At 54.1% G+C, this 15769-nt stretch overlaps 1 protein-coding gene across 1 annotated transcript in view; it reads left to right on the top strand.

Moving 5' to 3' along the window:
- Positions 1-15769, top strand: part of LOC143973751 (FHF complex subunit HOOK-interacting protein 1B-like) — a 111153-nt gene that overhangs the window by 56661 nt on the left and 38723 nt on the right. Inside the window, exons 5-7 of the mRNA XM_077474594.1 lie at positions 4202-4360; positions 5879-5965; positions 6420-6587. Coding sequence (XP_077330720.1) covers positions 4202-4360; positions 5879-5965; positions 6420-6587 — 414 coding nt within the window. The remainder of the gene's footprint in view (positions 1-4201; positions 4361-5878; positions 5966-6419; positions 6588-15769) is intronic.

Raw genomic sequence — 15769 nt, 5'->3', positions numbered from 1 at the left:
ATTGGTCTCTCCCTGTATCCCTCTCCCGGCACACATATTGGTATGTCCCTATATTCTCTCCCAGCACACACTTTGGTCCCGACTTGTATCCTTCTCCCAGCACACACATTGGTCTCTCCCTTTATCCCTCTCCCAGCACACACATTGGTCTCTCCCTGTATCCCTCTCCCAGCATACACATTGGTCTCTCCCTGTATCCCTCTCCCAGCACACATATTGGTATGTCCCTATATTCTCTCCCAGCACACACTTTGGTCCCGCCTTGTATCCCTCTCCCAGCATACACATTGGTCTCTCCCTGTATCCCTCTCCCCGCACACATATTGGTATGTCCCTATATTCTCTCCCAGCACACACTTTGGTCTCTCCCTTTATCCCTCTCCCAGCACACACATTGGTCTCTCCCTGTATCCCTCTCCCAGCACACACATTGGTCTCTCCCTGTATCCCTCTCCCAGCACACACATTGGTCTCTCCCTGTATCCCTCTCCCAGCACACACATTGGTCTCTCCCTGTATCCCTCTCCCAGCACACATATTGGTATGTCCCTATATTCTCTCCCAGCACACACTTTGGTCCCGCCTTGTATCCCTCTCCCAGCACACATATTGGTCTCTCCCTGTATCCCTCTCCCAGCACACATATTGGTCTCTCCCATGTATCCTGCTCCTGGATCACAGATTGATCCCTCCTCTGTCCCCCCAACACACACACACTTTGTATCCAATCCCCAGCACAGATCGGTAATAATATCTACTAGAACGTTCAGCTTTTTGCTTGGCATTCCGCTTGAACCCCCCGTGTTATGTATTTATGGGAACACTGTGCTTATCCTGGAATGACAACCACATCCCTCAACCCACTCTCTGGTCTGATGGCCCGGCCCATTACAAACCCCCCCCCCCCCCCAAATTCTTCACCTCCTATATAAATACTTGTGTTCTGTATTCATTACACCAACGCTGCTGTAACTGAACACGGAGTTGGCACGCATTGCGGTACACACTGAGCCTGGTGATCCCTACTCCTCCCTATCCCTCCCACACAATACTGTCCTATTAATGGGTGGGTGATGCTGGTGTGGCATGCATTGTTGTCCCATTTCTGTGATGTTGGCAGGGAGCAGGGTGGGGGAACCACATAGCACCCCTCTCCTCCCGACTCCTCCGCTGTGTCATTTTACCCACAAGCTGCCACATCAGCCTCCACCTTAAGGAATAGTTTTCCGTGTCGTGTAGCTGGAGCAGGAAGAGATATAGATCTTCCTGTCCTCAAGCCTGAAAACATTTCCCACTATACTCAGCAGATAGTGAGAGAGCCTGCGCAGGCTACTCAGCACTTAGTGACATTGGTGTGCAGTGACATGATTGAGATCTCTCCCTAGTAACAGTAAATCTTCCATTTCCTCCATGTAGATGGGGCTCTGCGATTGCCCTGTTGAGTTAATGCATCCTGGCATCGTCCTGTGTGCGGTTCCCGGACACTCCCTGAGCTGCCACTATGGAATGCGACTCCTCCCTGCCTGAGCCGCCGTCTGCTGGACCTGAGCCCAGATCTTCCCAGATCCTTCCTGTTCTCATAGTCCTGCCTGCCGCTCACCCGTCCTGTGCTCTGCTTCTACCTGTACTGTTATACAGTGCATGTCCCCTGCCTGCCCGTTCTGTGCCCTCTGTACAGAGTCCTGCCTGCATGACCAATACTGTCCCCTGTCCTGTGCTCTGCTTCTACCTGCACTGCCACCATCCTGTACTGTTATCGAATACATGTTTCCTGACTGCCCAGTCTGTGCCTTCTGTGTAGGGTCCTGCCTGGCCGGTCTGTGCCCTCCGTGTAGGGTCCCGCCTGGCCGGTCTGTGCCCTCTGTGTAGGGTCCCGCCTGGCCGGTCTGTGCCCTCTGTGTAGGGTCCCGCCTGGCCGGCCTGTGCCCTCTGTGTAGGGTCCCGCCTGGCCGGCCTGTGCCCTCTGTGTAGGGTCCCGCCTGGCCGGCCTGTGCCCTCTGTGTAGGGTCCCGCCTGGCCGGCCGGTGCCCTCTCTGTAGGGTCCCGCCTGGCCGGCCTGTGCCCTCTGTGTAGGGTCCCGCCTGGCCGGCCTGTGCCCTCTGTGTAGGGTCCCGCCTGGCCGGCCGGTGCCCTCTGTGTAGGGTCCCGCCTGGCCGGCCGGTGCCCTCTGTGTAGGGTCCCGCCTGGCCGGCCGGTGCCCTCTGTGTAGGGTCCCGCCTGGCCGGCCTGTGCCCTCTGTGTAGGGTCCCGCCTGGCCGGCCGGTGCCCTCTGTGTAGAGTCCCGCCTGGCCGGCCTGTGCCCTCTGTGTAGGGTCCCGTCTGGCCGGCCTGTGCCCTCCGTGTAGGGTCCCGCCTGGCCGGCCTGTGCCCTCCGTGTAGGGTCCCGCCTGGCCGGCCTGTGCCCTCCGTGTAGGGTCCCGCCTGGCCGGCCTGTGCCCTCTGTGTAGAGTCCCGCCTGGCCGGTCGGTGCCCTCTGTGTAGGGTCCCGCCTGGCCGGTCTGTGCCCCCTGTGTAGGGTCCCGCCTGGCCGGTCTGTGCCCCCTGTGTAGTGTCCCGCCTGGCCGGTCTGTGCCCCCTGTGTAGTGTCCCGCCTGGCCGGTCTGTGCCCCCTGTGTAGTGTCCCGCCTGGCCGGTCTGTGCCCCCTGTGTAGTGTCCCGCCTGGCCGGTCTGTGCCCCCTGTGTAGTGTCCCGCCTGGCCGGTCTGTGCCCCCTGTGTAGTGTCCCGCCTGGCCGGTCTGTGCCCCCTGTGTAGTGTCCCGCCTGGCCGGTCTGTGCCCCCTGTGTAGTGTCCCGCCTGGCCGGTCTGTGCCCCCTGTGTAGTGTCCCGCCTGGCCGGTCTGTGCCCCCTGTGTAGTGTCCCGCCTGGCCGGTCTGTGCCCCCTGTGTAGTGTCCCGCCTGGCCGGTCTGTGCCCCCTGTGTAGTGTCCCGCCTGGCCGGTCTGTGCCCCCTGTGTAGTGTCCCGCCTGGCCGGTCTGTGCCCCCTGTGTAGTGTCCCGCCTGGCCGGTCTGTGCCCCCTGTGTAGAGTCCCACCTGACCAGTATTGTCCACTGGTCACCCGTCCTGTGCTCTGCTTCTACCTGCACTGTGATCATCCTGTGCTGTTACAAGGTATATGTCTCCTGCTTTCCTAGTCTGTGCCCTCTCTCTCTATACATTCCCTTCCTGACCAGTCCTCGGTCTTGGTCGCCCGTCGTGTATTGTTACTGGGTACATCTGCTGCTTCTCACCCAGTCTGTATAGTTGCTGCCTGACCGGTACTGTCCCCTGGGCACCCACCCTGTGCTCTGCCCACACCTGTACTGGTATAACGTACGTCTCTCTTTCTCCACACACCTCTCCTGACCAGTCCTGTCCCTTGGGCACCCATCCCGTTCCCAGTCTGTGATCCCTCTCTGTACAGTCCCTGCACTGGTATCCATCCTGTACACTGCCTTCTCCTGCTCCGCCACCATCTTGTACTGTTAGAGTTTATAAAAAAAAACTGCAGCCACCTTTTTTTTAGAAGGTTTCCCTTTCCGTGTGTGTGGGGGGGGGGGGGACATACCCCTGAGGGGTAATGGGGGGGGGAAACACCCTGCAACCCATTGTTATATGATAGGAGGCTGTGTATAACATAGCAGAGGACTGCTCCCCCTCTAGGGCAGTTGTGGTATCTTCCTGGAGACATTCTAATAGCCATTTGTGCTCATGCCCCAGCGTTGGTACTCCCATAGAATGAGCATAGGCCTACACTTGTCACCACGTGTGTCTTCTATGTGTGTTTCCCAGTGAAGGTAACCTTGGTGTCTGTATTTATGAAGATTTAAGAAACCTCTATTAAATGAGGTCCTTCAAAGTGACAAATCCAGCTTGGCCTCCCATGAGTTAAAGCATAACTCTGCATTTATTGTTCACGCTGAGCGTTTAAATGATCCTCAGAAATAAAGCGACGGGACAACCAGTCGGGTTATAATGAGGCCAAAAAAATCCATAAAGCTTCAATTATACAAGCCCCCGCTGCGTTCTACTATTACACGGAGATTACTCCTACGTGATCCTGACTTATGCTGCCCTCTGGTGTTCACTCCTGGGTCTGACACCTATGATCCTGACTTATGCTACCCTCTGGTGGTCATTCCCCCGATCTGACACCTGCTGTTTACCTGGCTACATGTTGGAACAGTGGAACAAATAACTGATATTGCTTTCCTGTTGGCAGATCCTGGCAACGGGGCTGAGCGCCCTCTACTCATCTCTTCCACGTAAGATTGAGGTTCGTGGCGATGACTGGCACTTCTTGCGGAGAGAAGACTGGATCGGGGTGTCCTCTTTGGTCCTTTTCATGAATTCTCTGGAGTTCTGTAATGCTGTCACTCAGGTTAGTAGCTGAAGCGGTTATCAATGGGTGGGGTCTGAGCCAGAGGTCAGCAGTGGATGGATCCTGGGGCTGGAAGTCAACAGTGGTGCAAGGTCTGGAGGTCAGCAGTGGGTGGAGGCCATTGGTGGTGCAAGGGCTGGAGGTCAGAAGTGAGTGGAGCCTGGGGCTGGGGGTCAACAGTGGTGCAAGGGCTGGAGGTCAGCAGTGGGTGGTACCTGGGGCTGGGGGTCAACAGTGGTGCAAGGGCTGGAGGTCAGCAGTGGGCGGAGGCTGGGGGTCAACGGTGGTGCAAGGGCTGGAGGTCAGCAGTAGATGAATCCTGGGGCTGGAGGTCATCAGTGGTGCAACGGCTGGAGGTCAGCACTGAGGGTGGTGCCTGGGGCTGGAGGTCAACAGTGGTGCAAGGGCTGGAGGTCAGCAGTTGGCAGAGCCTGGGGCTGGGGGTCAACAGTGGTGCGAGGGCTGGAGGTAGGCAGTGGGCTTCGCCTGGGGCTGGGGGTCAGCAGTGGTGCAAGGGCTGGAGGTAGGCAGTGGGTGGAGCCTGGGATGGAGGTGACAAAGGCTCCCTCCAGGCAAATACTGCTATACGTGCTTCAACTTGGAGACTCTCAAAACTATAGAGTTGAGTCTGCAGTAGGCAGTAGGTGGAGCCTGGGTTGGAGGTGAGCAGTAGGTGGAGCCTGGGCTGGAGGTCAACAGTGGTGCAAGGGCTGGAGGTGGGCAGTAGGTGGAGCCTGGGCTGGAGGTGGGCAGTAGGTGGAGCCTGGGCTGGAGGTGGGCAGTAGGTGGAGCCTGGGCTGGAGGTGAGCAGTAGGTGGAGCCTGGGCTGGAGGTGAGCAGTAGGTGGAGCCTGGACTGGAGGTGAGCAGTAGGTGGAGCCTGGACTGGAGGTGAGCAGTAGGTGGAGCCTGGGCTGGAGGTGAGCAGTAGGTGGAGCCTGGGCTGGAGGTGAGCAGTAGGTGGAGCCTGGGCTGGAGGTCAGCAGTAGGTGGAGCCTGGGCTGGAGGTCAGCAGTGGGTGGAGCCTGGGGCTGGAGGCCAACAGTGGTGCAAGGGCTGGAGGTGAGCAGTAGGTGGAGCCTGGGCTGGAGGTGAGCAGTGGGTGGGGCCTGGGCTGGAGGTGAGCAGTGGGTGGAGCCTGGGCTGGAGGTGATCAGTGGGTGGAGCCTGGGCTGGAGGTGGGCAGTGGGTGGAGCCTAGGCTGAAGGTGGGTGGAGCCTGGGCTGGAGGTGGGTGGAGCCTGGGCTGGAGGTGGGCAGTGGGTGGAGCCTGTGCTGGAGGTGAGCAGTGGGTGGAGCCTGGGCTGGAGGTGAGCAGTGGGTGGAGCCTGGGGCTGGAGGTGGGCAGTGGGTGGAGCCTGGGCTGGAGGTGAGCAGTGGGTGGAGCCTGGGCTGGAGGTGAGCAGTGGGTGGAGCCTGGGGCTGGAGGTGGGCAGTGGGTGGAGCCTGGGCTGGAGGCGAGCAGTGGGTGGAGCCTGGGCTGGAGGCCCTTATGATGAATTGTCTTTCTGTCAGCACAGGTGGCTCATCCGTTCGTCCAGAACCAGCTTGTGGAATACATACATAATGGGTTCCTGGTTCCGGTCATGGGCCCAGCGTTGCACAAGGTAAGAGACCCCTAGGTACATACTGTAAGGGGCAGAGTATACAAGCAATGCTCCTATTGGAGGTCGCTGACACAGTGACAATATCTTACTTCCGGACCCATAATGCATCGCCTGTCACTGGGGATTGGAAGGCCGCTTACATGAGAAGCTTAGAGACTTCTGCTGAGATACAAGAGACTTTTAGAAGCTCCTGATGTATTGAAGATGAGACTCCAGCCAGCTCCATGCAGTATTTCCTTCCCGGGCCGAGCTCTAGTGATGATGTCACCGGGGGTAACGTTCGCTGTGTAATGAGTACAGAACGGTTTTATTTAAAAATGTCATTCACATATTGATGGGGGGAGGGGGAGTAAAATATAAGCAGATTAAACGTCACGTTTGACCCTCAGTCAGGAAGATGTTGTGTGATCTGCATGTTCTCTCTGTATTGACCGTCTCCCCTCCTCCATCCTAGACCTCTATTGAGGAGATGATCGCCAGTACTGCGTACCTGGAGCTGTTCCTGCGCAGCATCAGCGAGACCGCACTGCTGAAAACCTTCCTGCGATTTATCCTTCTCCATCGGCACGACAACACCACCATCCTGCACACGCTCATCAGCCGCATCGCCAGCAATTCCCGGGTAAGACCCGAATCCCGAACATCATACTGAACTCCAGGGGCTCATTTCAGGCTTTTGCCCGTGTTTCCAATATGTTCCCCAGTCTGCAAACCTAAAGTGCCCATTATGAGGGGTTCCCACCATCCCTGTGCTGAGTTCCCGGGTCTGTACACCCGCTGTGCCCATTATAAGGGGTTCCCACCATCCCTGTGCTGATTTCCTGGGTCTGTACTCCTCCTGTGCCCATTTTGAGGGGTTTCCACCATCCCTGTGCTGAGTTCCCGGGTCTGTACACCCGCTGTGCCCATTATGAGGGGTTCCCACCATCCCTGTGCTGAGTTCCCGGGTCTGTACACCCGCTGTGCCCATTATGAGGGGTTCCCACCATCCCTGTGCTGAGTTCCCAGCTCTGTACTCCCGCTGTGCCCATTATGAGGGGTTCCCACCATCCCTGTGATTAGTTCCCAGGTCTGTACACCTGCTGTGCCCATTATGAGGGGTTCCCACCATCCCTGTGCTGAGTTCCCAGGTCTGTACACCCGCTGTGCCCATTATGAGGGGTTCCCACCCATATCTGTGCTGAGTTCCCAGGTCTGTACACCCGCTGTGCCCATTATGAGGGGTTCCCACCATCCCTGTGCTGAGTTCCCAGCTCTGTACTCCCGCTGTGCCCATTATGAGGGGTTCCCACCATCCCTGTGATTAGTTCCCAGGTCTGTACACCTGTTGTGCCCATTATGAGGGGTTCCCACCCATATCTGTGCTGAGTTCCCGGGTCTGTACACCCGCTCTGCCCATTATGAGGGGTTCCCACCCATATCTGTGCTGAGTTCCTGGGTCTGTACACCTGCTGTGCCCATTATGAGGGGTTCCCACTATCCCTGTGCTGAGTTCCCGGGTCTGTACACCCGCTGTGCCCATTATGAGGGGTTCCCACCATCCCTGTGATTAGTTCCCAGGTCTGTACACCCGCTGTGCCCATTATGAGGGGTTCCCACCATCCCTGTGATTAGTTCCCAGGTCTGTACACCTGCTGTGCCCATTATGAGGGGTTCCCACCATCCCTGTGCTGAGTTCCCGGGTCGGTACACCCACTGTGCCCATTATGAGGGGTTCCCACCCATATCTGTGCTGAGTTCCCGGGTCTGTACACCTGTTGTGCCCATTATGAGGGGTTCCCACCATCCCTGTGCTGAGTTCCCAGGTCTGTACACCCACTGTGCCCATTATGAGGGGTTCCCACCCATATCTGTGCTGAGTTCCCAGGTCTGTGCACCCGCTGTGCCCATTATGAGGGGTTCCCACCATCCCTGTGCTGAGTTCCCGGGTCTGTACACCTGTTGTGCCCATTATGAGGGGTTCCCACCCATATCTGTGCTGAGTTCCCGGGTCTGTACACCCGCTGTGCCCATTATGAGGGGTTCCCACCATCCCTGTGCTGAGTTCCCAGCTCTGTACTCCCGCTGTGCCCATTATGAGGGGTTCCCACCCATATCTGTGCTGAGTTCCTGGGTCTGTACACCTGCTGTGCCCATTATGAGGGGTTCCCACTATCCCTGTGCTGAGTTCCCGGGTCTGTACACCCGCTGTGCCCATTATGAGGGGTTCCCACCATCCCTGTGATTAGTTCCCAGGTCTGTACACCCGCTGTGCCCATTATGAGGGGTTCCCACCATCCCTGTGATTAGTTCCCAGGTCTGTACACCTGCTGTGCCCATTATGAGGGGTTCCCACCATCCCTGTGCTGAGTTCCCGGGTCTGTACACCTGTTGTGCCCATTATGAGGGGTTCCCACCATCCCTGTGCTGATTTCCTGGGTCTGTACTCCTCCTGTGCCCATTTTGAGGGGTTTCCACCATCCCTGTGCTGAGTTCCTGGGTCTGTACACCTGTTGTGCCCATTATGAGGGGTTCCCACCATCCCTGTGCTGAGTTCCCAGGTCTGTACACCCACTGTGCCCATTATGAGAGGTTCCCACCCATATCTGTGCTGAGTTCCCAGGTCTGTACACCCGCTGTGCCCATTATGAGGGGTTCCCACCATCCCTGTGCTGAGTTCCCGGGTCTGTACACCTGTTGTGTCCATTATGAGGGGTTCCCACCCATATCTGTGCTGAGTTCCCGGGTCTGTACACCTGTTGTGCCCATTATGAGGGGTTCCCACCATCCCTGTGCTGATTTCCTGGGTCTGTACTCTTCCTGTGCCCATTTTGAGGGGTTTCCACCATCCCTGTGCTGAGTTCCTGGGTCTGTACACCTGTTGTGCCCATTATGAGGGGTTAATTTTGTTTATTGAAAATCTTACAAACAACAACTTATATACAATAAAAACATAATAAATAAATAAAACATATTTACAAAATAATTGAATACAATTATACAAACCAGAAAGAACAAGAACAAAATAAACAGTGCAAAACAAATTGCACACAACATAATACCTACGGGAGAGCCAGACTAAGGAACATCACCGTCACCATGCATGGAGCCTTTTATCAAAATTATATTGGATCTGAAAATCTAAGGGAGTGAAAGAAGAATACAAAGAAAGCCGCACACCCCGAGATCAACAGGCAGCAGCTACAGAGCCCTGATATTCCTCCACGCCTTTATCCAGGCCTCCTGCTGCCACCTGTCTTTCTCAAGACCCCGAATCTTCCCAACCTCACCCAGAATGTTCTCCACCACCACTTCCACAGGGAGGATTTTACCCCGTAAGGATACCTGACACCGTGCGCTCCACGTGAAATAACGGACTACTAAACTAACTAAAAAAAGTGTTTCCAAATCATAATCCCGACGAGTCTGGAAAGCCCCATACACCCACTCTGCATAACTCATATGGGGGAGGAAGGGTATACTCAGAGCCCTCCCCACCCTCTTGTACACCTCTATATTAAAAGGGCACTGAAGTAGAAAGTGATCCATGGACTCCACCACTCCTCCACACTCCACTCTCGGGCAGCCCCGATCACTCATGGAAAGAAACTTCAAGTTGCCCTTCACATATAGTTTTCCATGAAAGGCAAGCCAAGCCTGATCCCTAAACTTCATTGGGATTCTCTCCAAATTAATCAACCGCAAACCCACCCCCAAAACCAGGCTTGGGCAATCCCTCAGGGCCAGTGGCTCGCAAAAAACAGAGCTCATGATCCGCTTCTCAAGAAGTTTCCTTGGAAGAGATCTGACTTCCCCTGCCGTTACTTGCCACTGCCGAAGCATTTTCAAACACGGGGCAACATAAGCCGGGAGCTTATCATGCTTGACCCTCAGGCTTTTCACTGGCCCACCATTTTCCCAGTCTCGCAGAAAGGGCCTAAACCAGGACTGGAAAATACCAACCCACCCAGGCGGTCTCTCTGCCAACATGTTACCAAGATTGTACTTCACAAACATCAGAGAGAAAAAGACTACAGGGTTGATCATCCCTAGACCACCCTCCCGCCTAGAAAGGTAAGTCACATTCCTTTTGACAAGGTTTATTCTGTTCCCCCATAACAGCTGGAAGAAACAAGTATAGACCCTGGTATAGAGAGAAGCTGGCAAAACGCAAACAAAACTGACATATAGAAAAATCGGAATCAGGTAAGTCTTGATCAGATCAACCTTTTCCCTCAAGGAAAGCTGCCAACCTTTCCAGCTTGCCACCTTGGCATCGGCATTCTCCAGCCTGTTCACCCAATTTGCATGACCATAGTCACCTGGGCCAAATTCAATGCCTAGAACTCTAATTTTTTGCTGGGGCTCCGGGAAGTCATCCGGGAGAACAAAGCTCTCACCTTCCACACCCATCCAGAAAGCTTCACACTTGTCCTGGTTGACCTTTGAACCTGATGCCTCTGAATACCGTGTTATCACTGAGACCACCTCCTGCGCCTCCCCAGTCCCAGAGACAAAAACAGAAACATCATCAGCATAGGCCACAACCTTCAAAGGAGGCTCACCAGCGATGCCCAAAGGTACCCCACACAATGGCCCATTCTCCAGCCTTCTGATGAAGGGGTCAATTGCAAATGCATATAACAGAGGACTCAATGGGCACCCCTGACGCACACCCGAGCCAACCACAAAGGGCTGCCCGACCCAACCATTAACTAGCGGAAAGCTTTCAGCCCCTTTGTACAAGATCTTAAGCCAATCAATGAAACCCCCCTCCAGGCCATATCTGCCAAGAAGGAGCCATAAGTACTCATGATTAACCCGATCAAAGGCCTTAGCCTGATCCAATGTCAGCAAAAATTTACCCCAACCAGCAGCCCTACAACGCTCCAAGGCCTCCCGGACGGCTAACACTGCTGAGAAAGTGCTTCTACCTTGGACCGAACAGTGCTGGTGGTGGGATAACAAACTGCCTGCCACTGGTGATAATCGCCAGAAAAAAATCTTTGCCAGTATCTTTCTATCGACATTAAGAAGGCTAATGGGGCGCCAATTCTCAATAATCGAAGGATCTTTACCCTTTGACAGAAGGATCACTGCAGATTGCCTCATGGAGGGAGGGAGAGAACCCTCCTGCAAACAGCCATTAAAAACCTCCGCAAGGTAGGGAGCCAGGATCGTCTTAAAACATTTATAAAACTCAGCTGTCAACCCATCTGGCCCTGGCGTTTTCTTGATGGCCAGTTTATCAATAGCCTGGACTACCTCATCTGCAGTGATTTCATCTGTCAAATTCATCAAAGGAACATTACTTTCCAGTCCTGGTGTAGAGTCCAAAAAACCCAACATCCTTGTCCGATCAAGGTTCCTTCCTCCCAGGAGATCGGCATAGTATGACCTGACAACCTCCAGGATCCCTGACCTAGACTTCGTCAGAGAGCCCGTACTGTCCTTCAGGCCATGGACCGTCTTAACTGCTACGCTCTGTTTACAGTTCTGGTAAGGGTCAGGCGAATGGTATTTCCCGTAATCCCTCTCCTGAACCAAAGAGGCGTGCCGGTCATATTCATGTCTCCTAAGGAGGAGCTTCACCTCAGAGATCGCCCCAGAATCTCCTCCATTCGAAACAAGGCGGTCAAGTTTCCTCCGCAAACGCTGGTAGGTGATATACTTATCTTGCTGCTTCTTTCTTCCTATGGCCTTGAAAAGCCTAACAGTCCGCTGTTTTACAAGCTCCCACCATTCTGACTTGCTGTTGCAAAAGTCTAGGATCGTTACCTGTGCTTGAAAAAAGTCCTCAAAGGATTGTCTTACTCTCTCGTCTTCCAGGAGGGCCGAATTCAATCTCCAGATACCCCTCCCCCTAGGTGGCATGTCTGAGGCATTCAGAGTCACAGATAGAATACAGTGATCAGAAAACTCCACTGCCCGGCACACAGGTGCCGAAAAAGCAGAGTCTCCCTTTAAAAAAAACCTATCTATCCTACTCTGACTACTACCTCTCTGAAAAGTGAACCCCGTGCTGTCTGGGCAACGCTTAATGTGCGCATCTACCAGACCTGCTTCCCTAACTATCGCATTGAGAAAAAGGGTGTCATAGCCCAGCTTATCTCTGAAACCTCTCCTGTCTTTAGACCTAGTAATGGTGTTAAAATCACCTCCAAAGATAACCTGCTGGGCCGTAAAAAGAAAAGGCTTAATCTTTGTAAAGAGGCATTTCCTGTCCCACTTCGTCTGGGGACCATAGATGTTAATCAGGCGCAAGTCCTGCCCCCTTACAGAGACGTCCAAGACCATGCATCTCCCAATCTCTACCTCAATTACCCGCCGGCACGTTACCATACCAGAAAAAAGGACTGCAACCCCGCTGTAAGGCTCGGCCGCAAGAGACCAAAATGAGGGACCACGTCTCCACTCCTTCTTTGCCAGATGTATATCAGCCAGACTACTCAGATGGGTCTCTTGTAAAAACAAAATGTCAGCATCAAACTCGCTGAGCAAAAATAAGGCCATATGACGAGCGCTTACTGATCTCAAGCTGGCAACATTAATGGTTGCCACTTTTAACGGAGTGGGAACTGCCATTAGGGTAATTGAGGTAGACGTTTCTTAGCCTGACTACTCCCTCTCCCTGGAGAACCAGCACGCTTTGTTGCGCCCTGGCACTCATCGTCCATAGAGGACGCTGAACTGAACGAGTCCCACTCATCATCATCATCATCCGACAGGACCTTAAACTTATTTTCCAAAGGCAAAACTACAGGATTTAAGGGAACTGAACCCCTTTTTTTCCTTCTTTTGCCCCTCCTCCTCCTATCCTCCAACCACTCCATATCATCTTTGGATAAACCACAACCAGCCTCCCCACACCTACCCTCCCCTTCAACCCCCTCCCCCCCACTCTCCCTTCCCTTATCTACCACCAGACCAGCCTCCCCACTATTTTCCCCACTCCTCTGGCCCCCACGATCTGCAATAGGAACCCTGCAGCGTCGGGGGAGGGGGACTGGCACCACACCTGATGCACCAGCCTCAGCACCTCTTGCTGCCTCTGCAATTTTAGAAGACACAGAAGGATTGGACACAGAAGGATTGGACACAGAAGGATTGGACACAGAAGGATTGGACACATTCTTGGCAACTGAAACTTTACATACAGGCTGGGAGGACACAGACACATTGGGTACTGGCACAGACTGGGGAACCACAGACTGGGGAGACACAGACCCATTGGGTATGGGCACAGACTGGGGAGACACAGACACATTGGGTATTGGCACAGACTGGGGAGACACATTGGGTATTGGCACAGACTGGGGAGACACATTGGGTATGGGCACAGACTCCGATGGAATCACAGGCCCTCCAGCTGATGAGCTCTGTGCATCCTCCATGTCCAGACGGAAGAACTCTCTCATGAGCTCCGGCTTGTTGTGCATTGCCTCAGGACACTGACTATAAGGATGTCCCACTGCATTGCACAGATTACACCTGATAATATTACAATCCTTTGCCAAATGCCCTATACCCTGACACAGAGAGCACTTCATCACTGGACAGGAGGATGCAAGATGCCCTTTATCTCCACATTTATTGCAGAGCTTTGGCTGGCCCGGGTAGAAGATGGTCAGCCTGTCCCTCCCCAGGAAAGCTGAGGATGGCAGATGTTGGACAACATTATCAATAACCTTTAGTTTCAGCTGCACAGACCATCCCCCTGTCCATATTCCCCGATCGTCCAAAATCTTTCTCAGGGGGCTCAGGACGTCCCCATACCTCCTCAACCATACAGTCAGATCCCCTTGGGGTATGGATTCATTGCGCACAAGTATTGTCACCATCTTAATGAGGGGCTGGCGGGAAATAAGTTTGGGGATGAGCCCTTTCCAGTCCGGCAGGCCCCTACACACGTGTTCAAACTTCTCCCAAAATATGTCCAAAGACTCGGGACGGATAAAGGACAAATCATATTCATAGGAACCTGCCGGACTGATCAGGGCGAAGATATCCGCAGGCCTAAACCCCATCTGCAGGATTTTATCCACCACCACCCTCCTATGTGGGGGGTTTCCATCACCTTCCCATTTCAATTGTACAACATTCCTCCTTTTAAACAGGGAGAAAGATAAAACGTCCCCATGCTCCTTCCCTGCTAGTTCCCCCTTCCCAGATCCTGTGGCAGCAACACCAGCATAAGTTTTTCTTCCAGCTTTTGCAGTCTTGTCCTCAGATACATTCAAACCTGCTGGCAGAGAGTCTGAATCAGCTGGGATAGCAGTCTTCTGATTAGCAGGACCCACCCCCTCCCCCGAACACTCAGCTTCAATCCTGGGAGCCGTCACAGTCTTGGCTGCTGCAGACTCCTGGAGAGCTGTAGTACTACTGCTCCCAGCATCACCTCCACCATTCACAGGAACAGCCGCTGTGCCTGGTCCAGGCAAAGTCACTGTATTGTCCATGGACCTCTCTGCAGACTGAAGCTGACAGTTACTAGCAGATGTTATTGCTTGCTGTACATTGTCTATGGGTCTGGGCTGACTGTCTGCAGTACCACAACCCTCAGCAGGCCCATTGTTATTAAAGATCCCACCATCCTGCACACACACAGTACCTGCAGCTGCTCTCTCCACAGGTCTTTCCTCCACAGGGCTGGGAATGGTGTCCATCTTCTCCTCCTCACCTTCCTGGGGAGCTGAATCTGGACTGGCCTCCAGTTTGTTGATCAAATCCAACATGTCAGAACCTTCAACCTCCTGCACGGATGTTCCACATTGCTGGGGAGGGAAGGGGACAGAGGCCTCCGCCATTGAGGGTTCAGCAGGTGTCTGAGATGTTGAAGAGCTGGGCTCATCCTCCGGGCCCACTTTCTCACTCTCTGCTTCCATCTCCTCGCTCTCCATGCAGGAAGAGGCTCCTTTCCTCATTTGATTAAATCGCTCCTCATTTTTATATTTTTCTTTAAAAGCTCCACTATTCTCCTTCAGAGAACTCACCAATTCTTTCTGCTTCCGCAGAGCTTGTTCCAGGTCCTTCAATTCAGGCCTCAGAGCCGGTCTCTTCTTACTGAAGACTTTGGCACAAAACTGCTTTTTCTTTTTAAATTCAGCTTTCAAAGCTCCCAACTTCTCCTCTTCCTTCTCAATCCGCTTCAGCGTTTCCACAATCCTCCGTCTAAAGGAAGACAGAGATTCATCCTTCCTTGGGCCAGGCCCAGAATCTTCCGCAGGTTGAGGCCTATCCAGGGGGCCCCCGCCAGGGTCCTCCCCAGGATCCAGCATCCTTCCTGGGGCAGAGGAGTAACTCTAACCCCTGGTCTCTGGAAGCACAGGAGCAAAGGAACTAGCAACCTCTCACCTCGCTGTCAAGGAGAGGAATGGCAGTTTCCCACCATCCCTGTGCTGAGTTCCCAGGTCTGTACACCCGCTGTGCCCATTATGAGGGGTTCCCACCATCCCTGTGCTGAGTTCCCGGGTCTGTACACCCGCTGTGCCCATTATGAGGGGTTCCCACCCATATCTGTGCTGAGTTCCCGGGTCTGTACACCCGCTGTGCCCATTATGAGGGGTTCCCACCATCCCTGTGCTGAGTTCCCGGGTCGGTACACCCACTGTGCCCATTATGAGGGGTTCCCACCCATATCTGTGCTGAGTTCCCGGGTCTGTACACCTGTTGTGCCCATTATGAGGGGTTCCCACCATCCCTGTGCTGATTTCCTGGGTCTGTACTCTTCCTGTGCCCATTTTGAGGGGTTTCCACCATCCCTGTGCTGAGTTCCTGGGTCTGTACACCTGTTGTGCCCATTATGAGGGGTTCCCACCATCCCTG

This window comes from Lithobates pipiens, unplaced genomic scaffold (genome assembly GCF_037356315.1).
Source record: "Lithobates pipiens isolate NorthernLeopardFrog02 unplaced genomic scaffold, aLitPip1_a1.2 Scaffold_94, whole genome shotgun sequence".
NCBI classification, from domain to species: Eukaryota; Metazoa; Chordata; class Amphibia; order Anura; family Ranidae; genus Lithobates; species Lithobates pipiens.
This window is presented reverse-complemented; position numbering and strand designations above follow the sequence as displayed.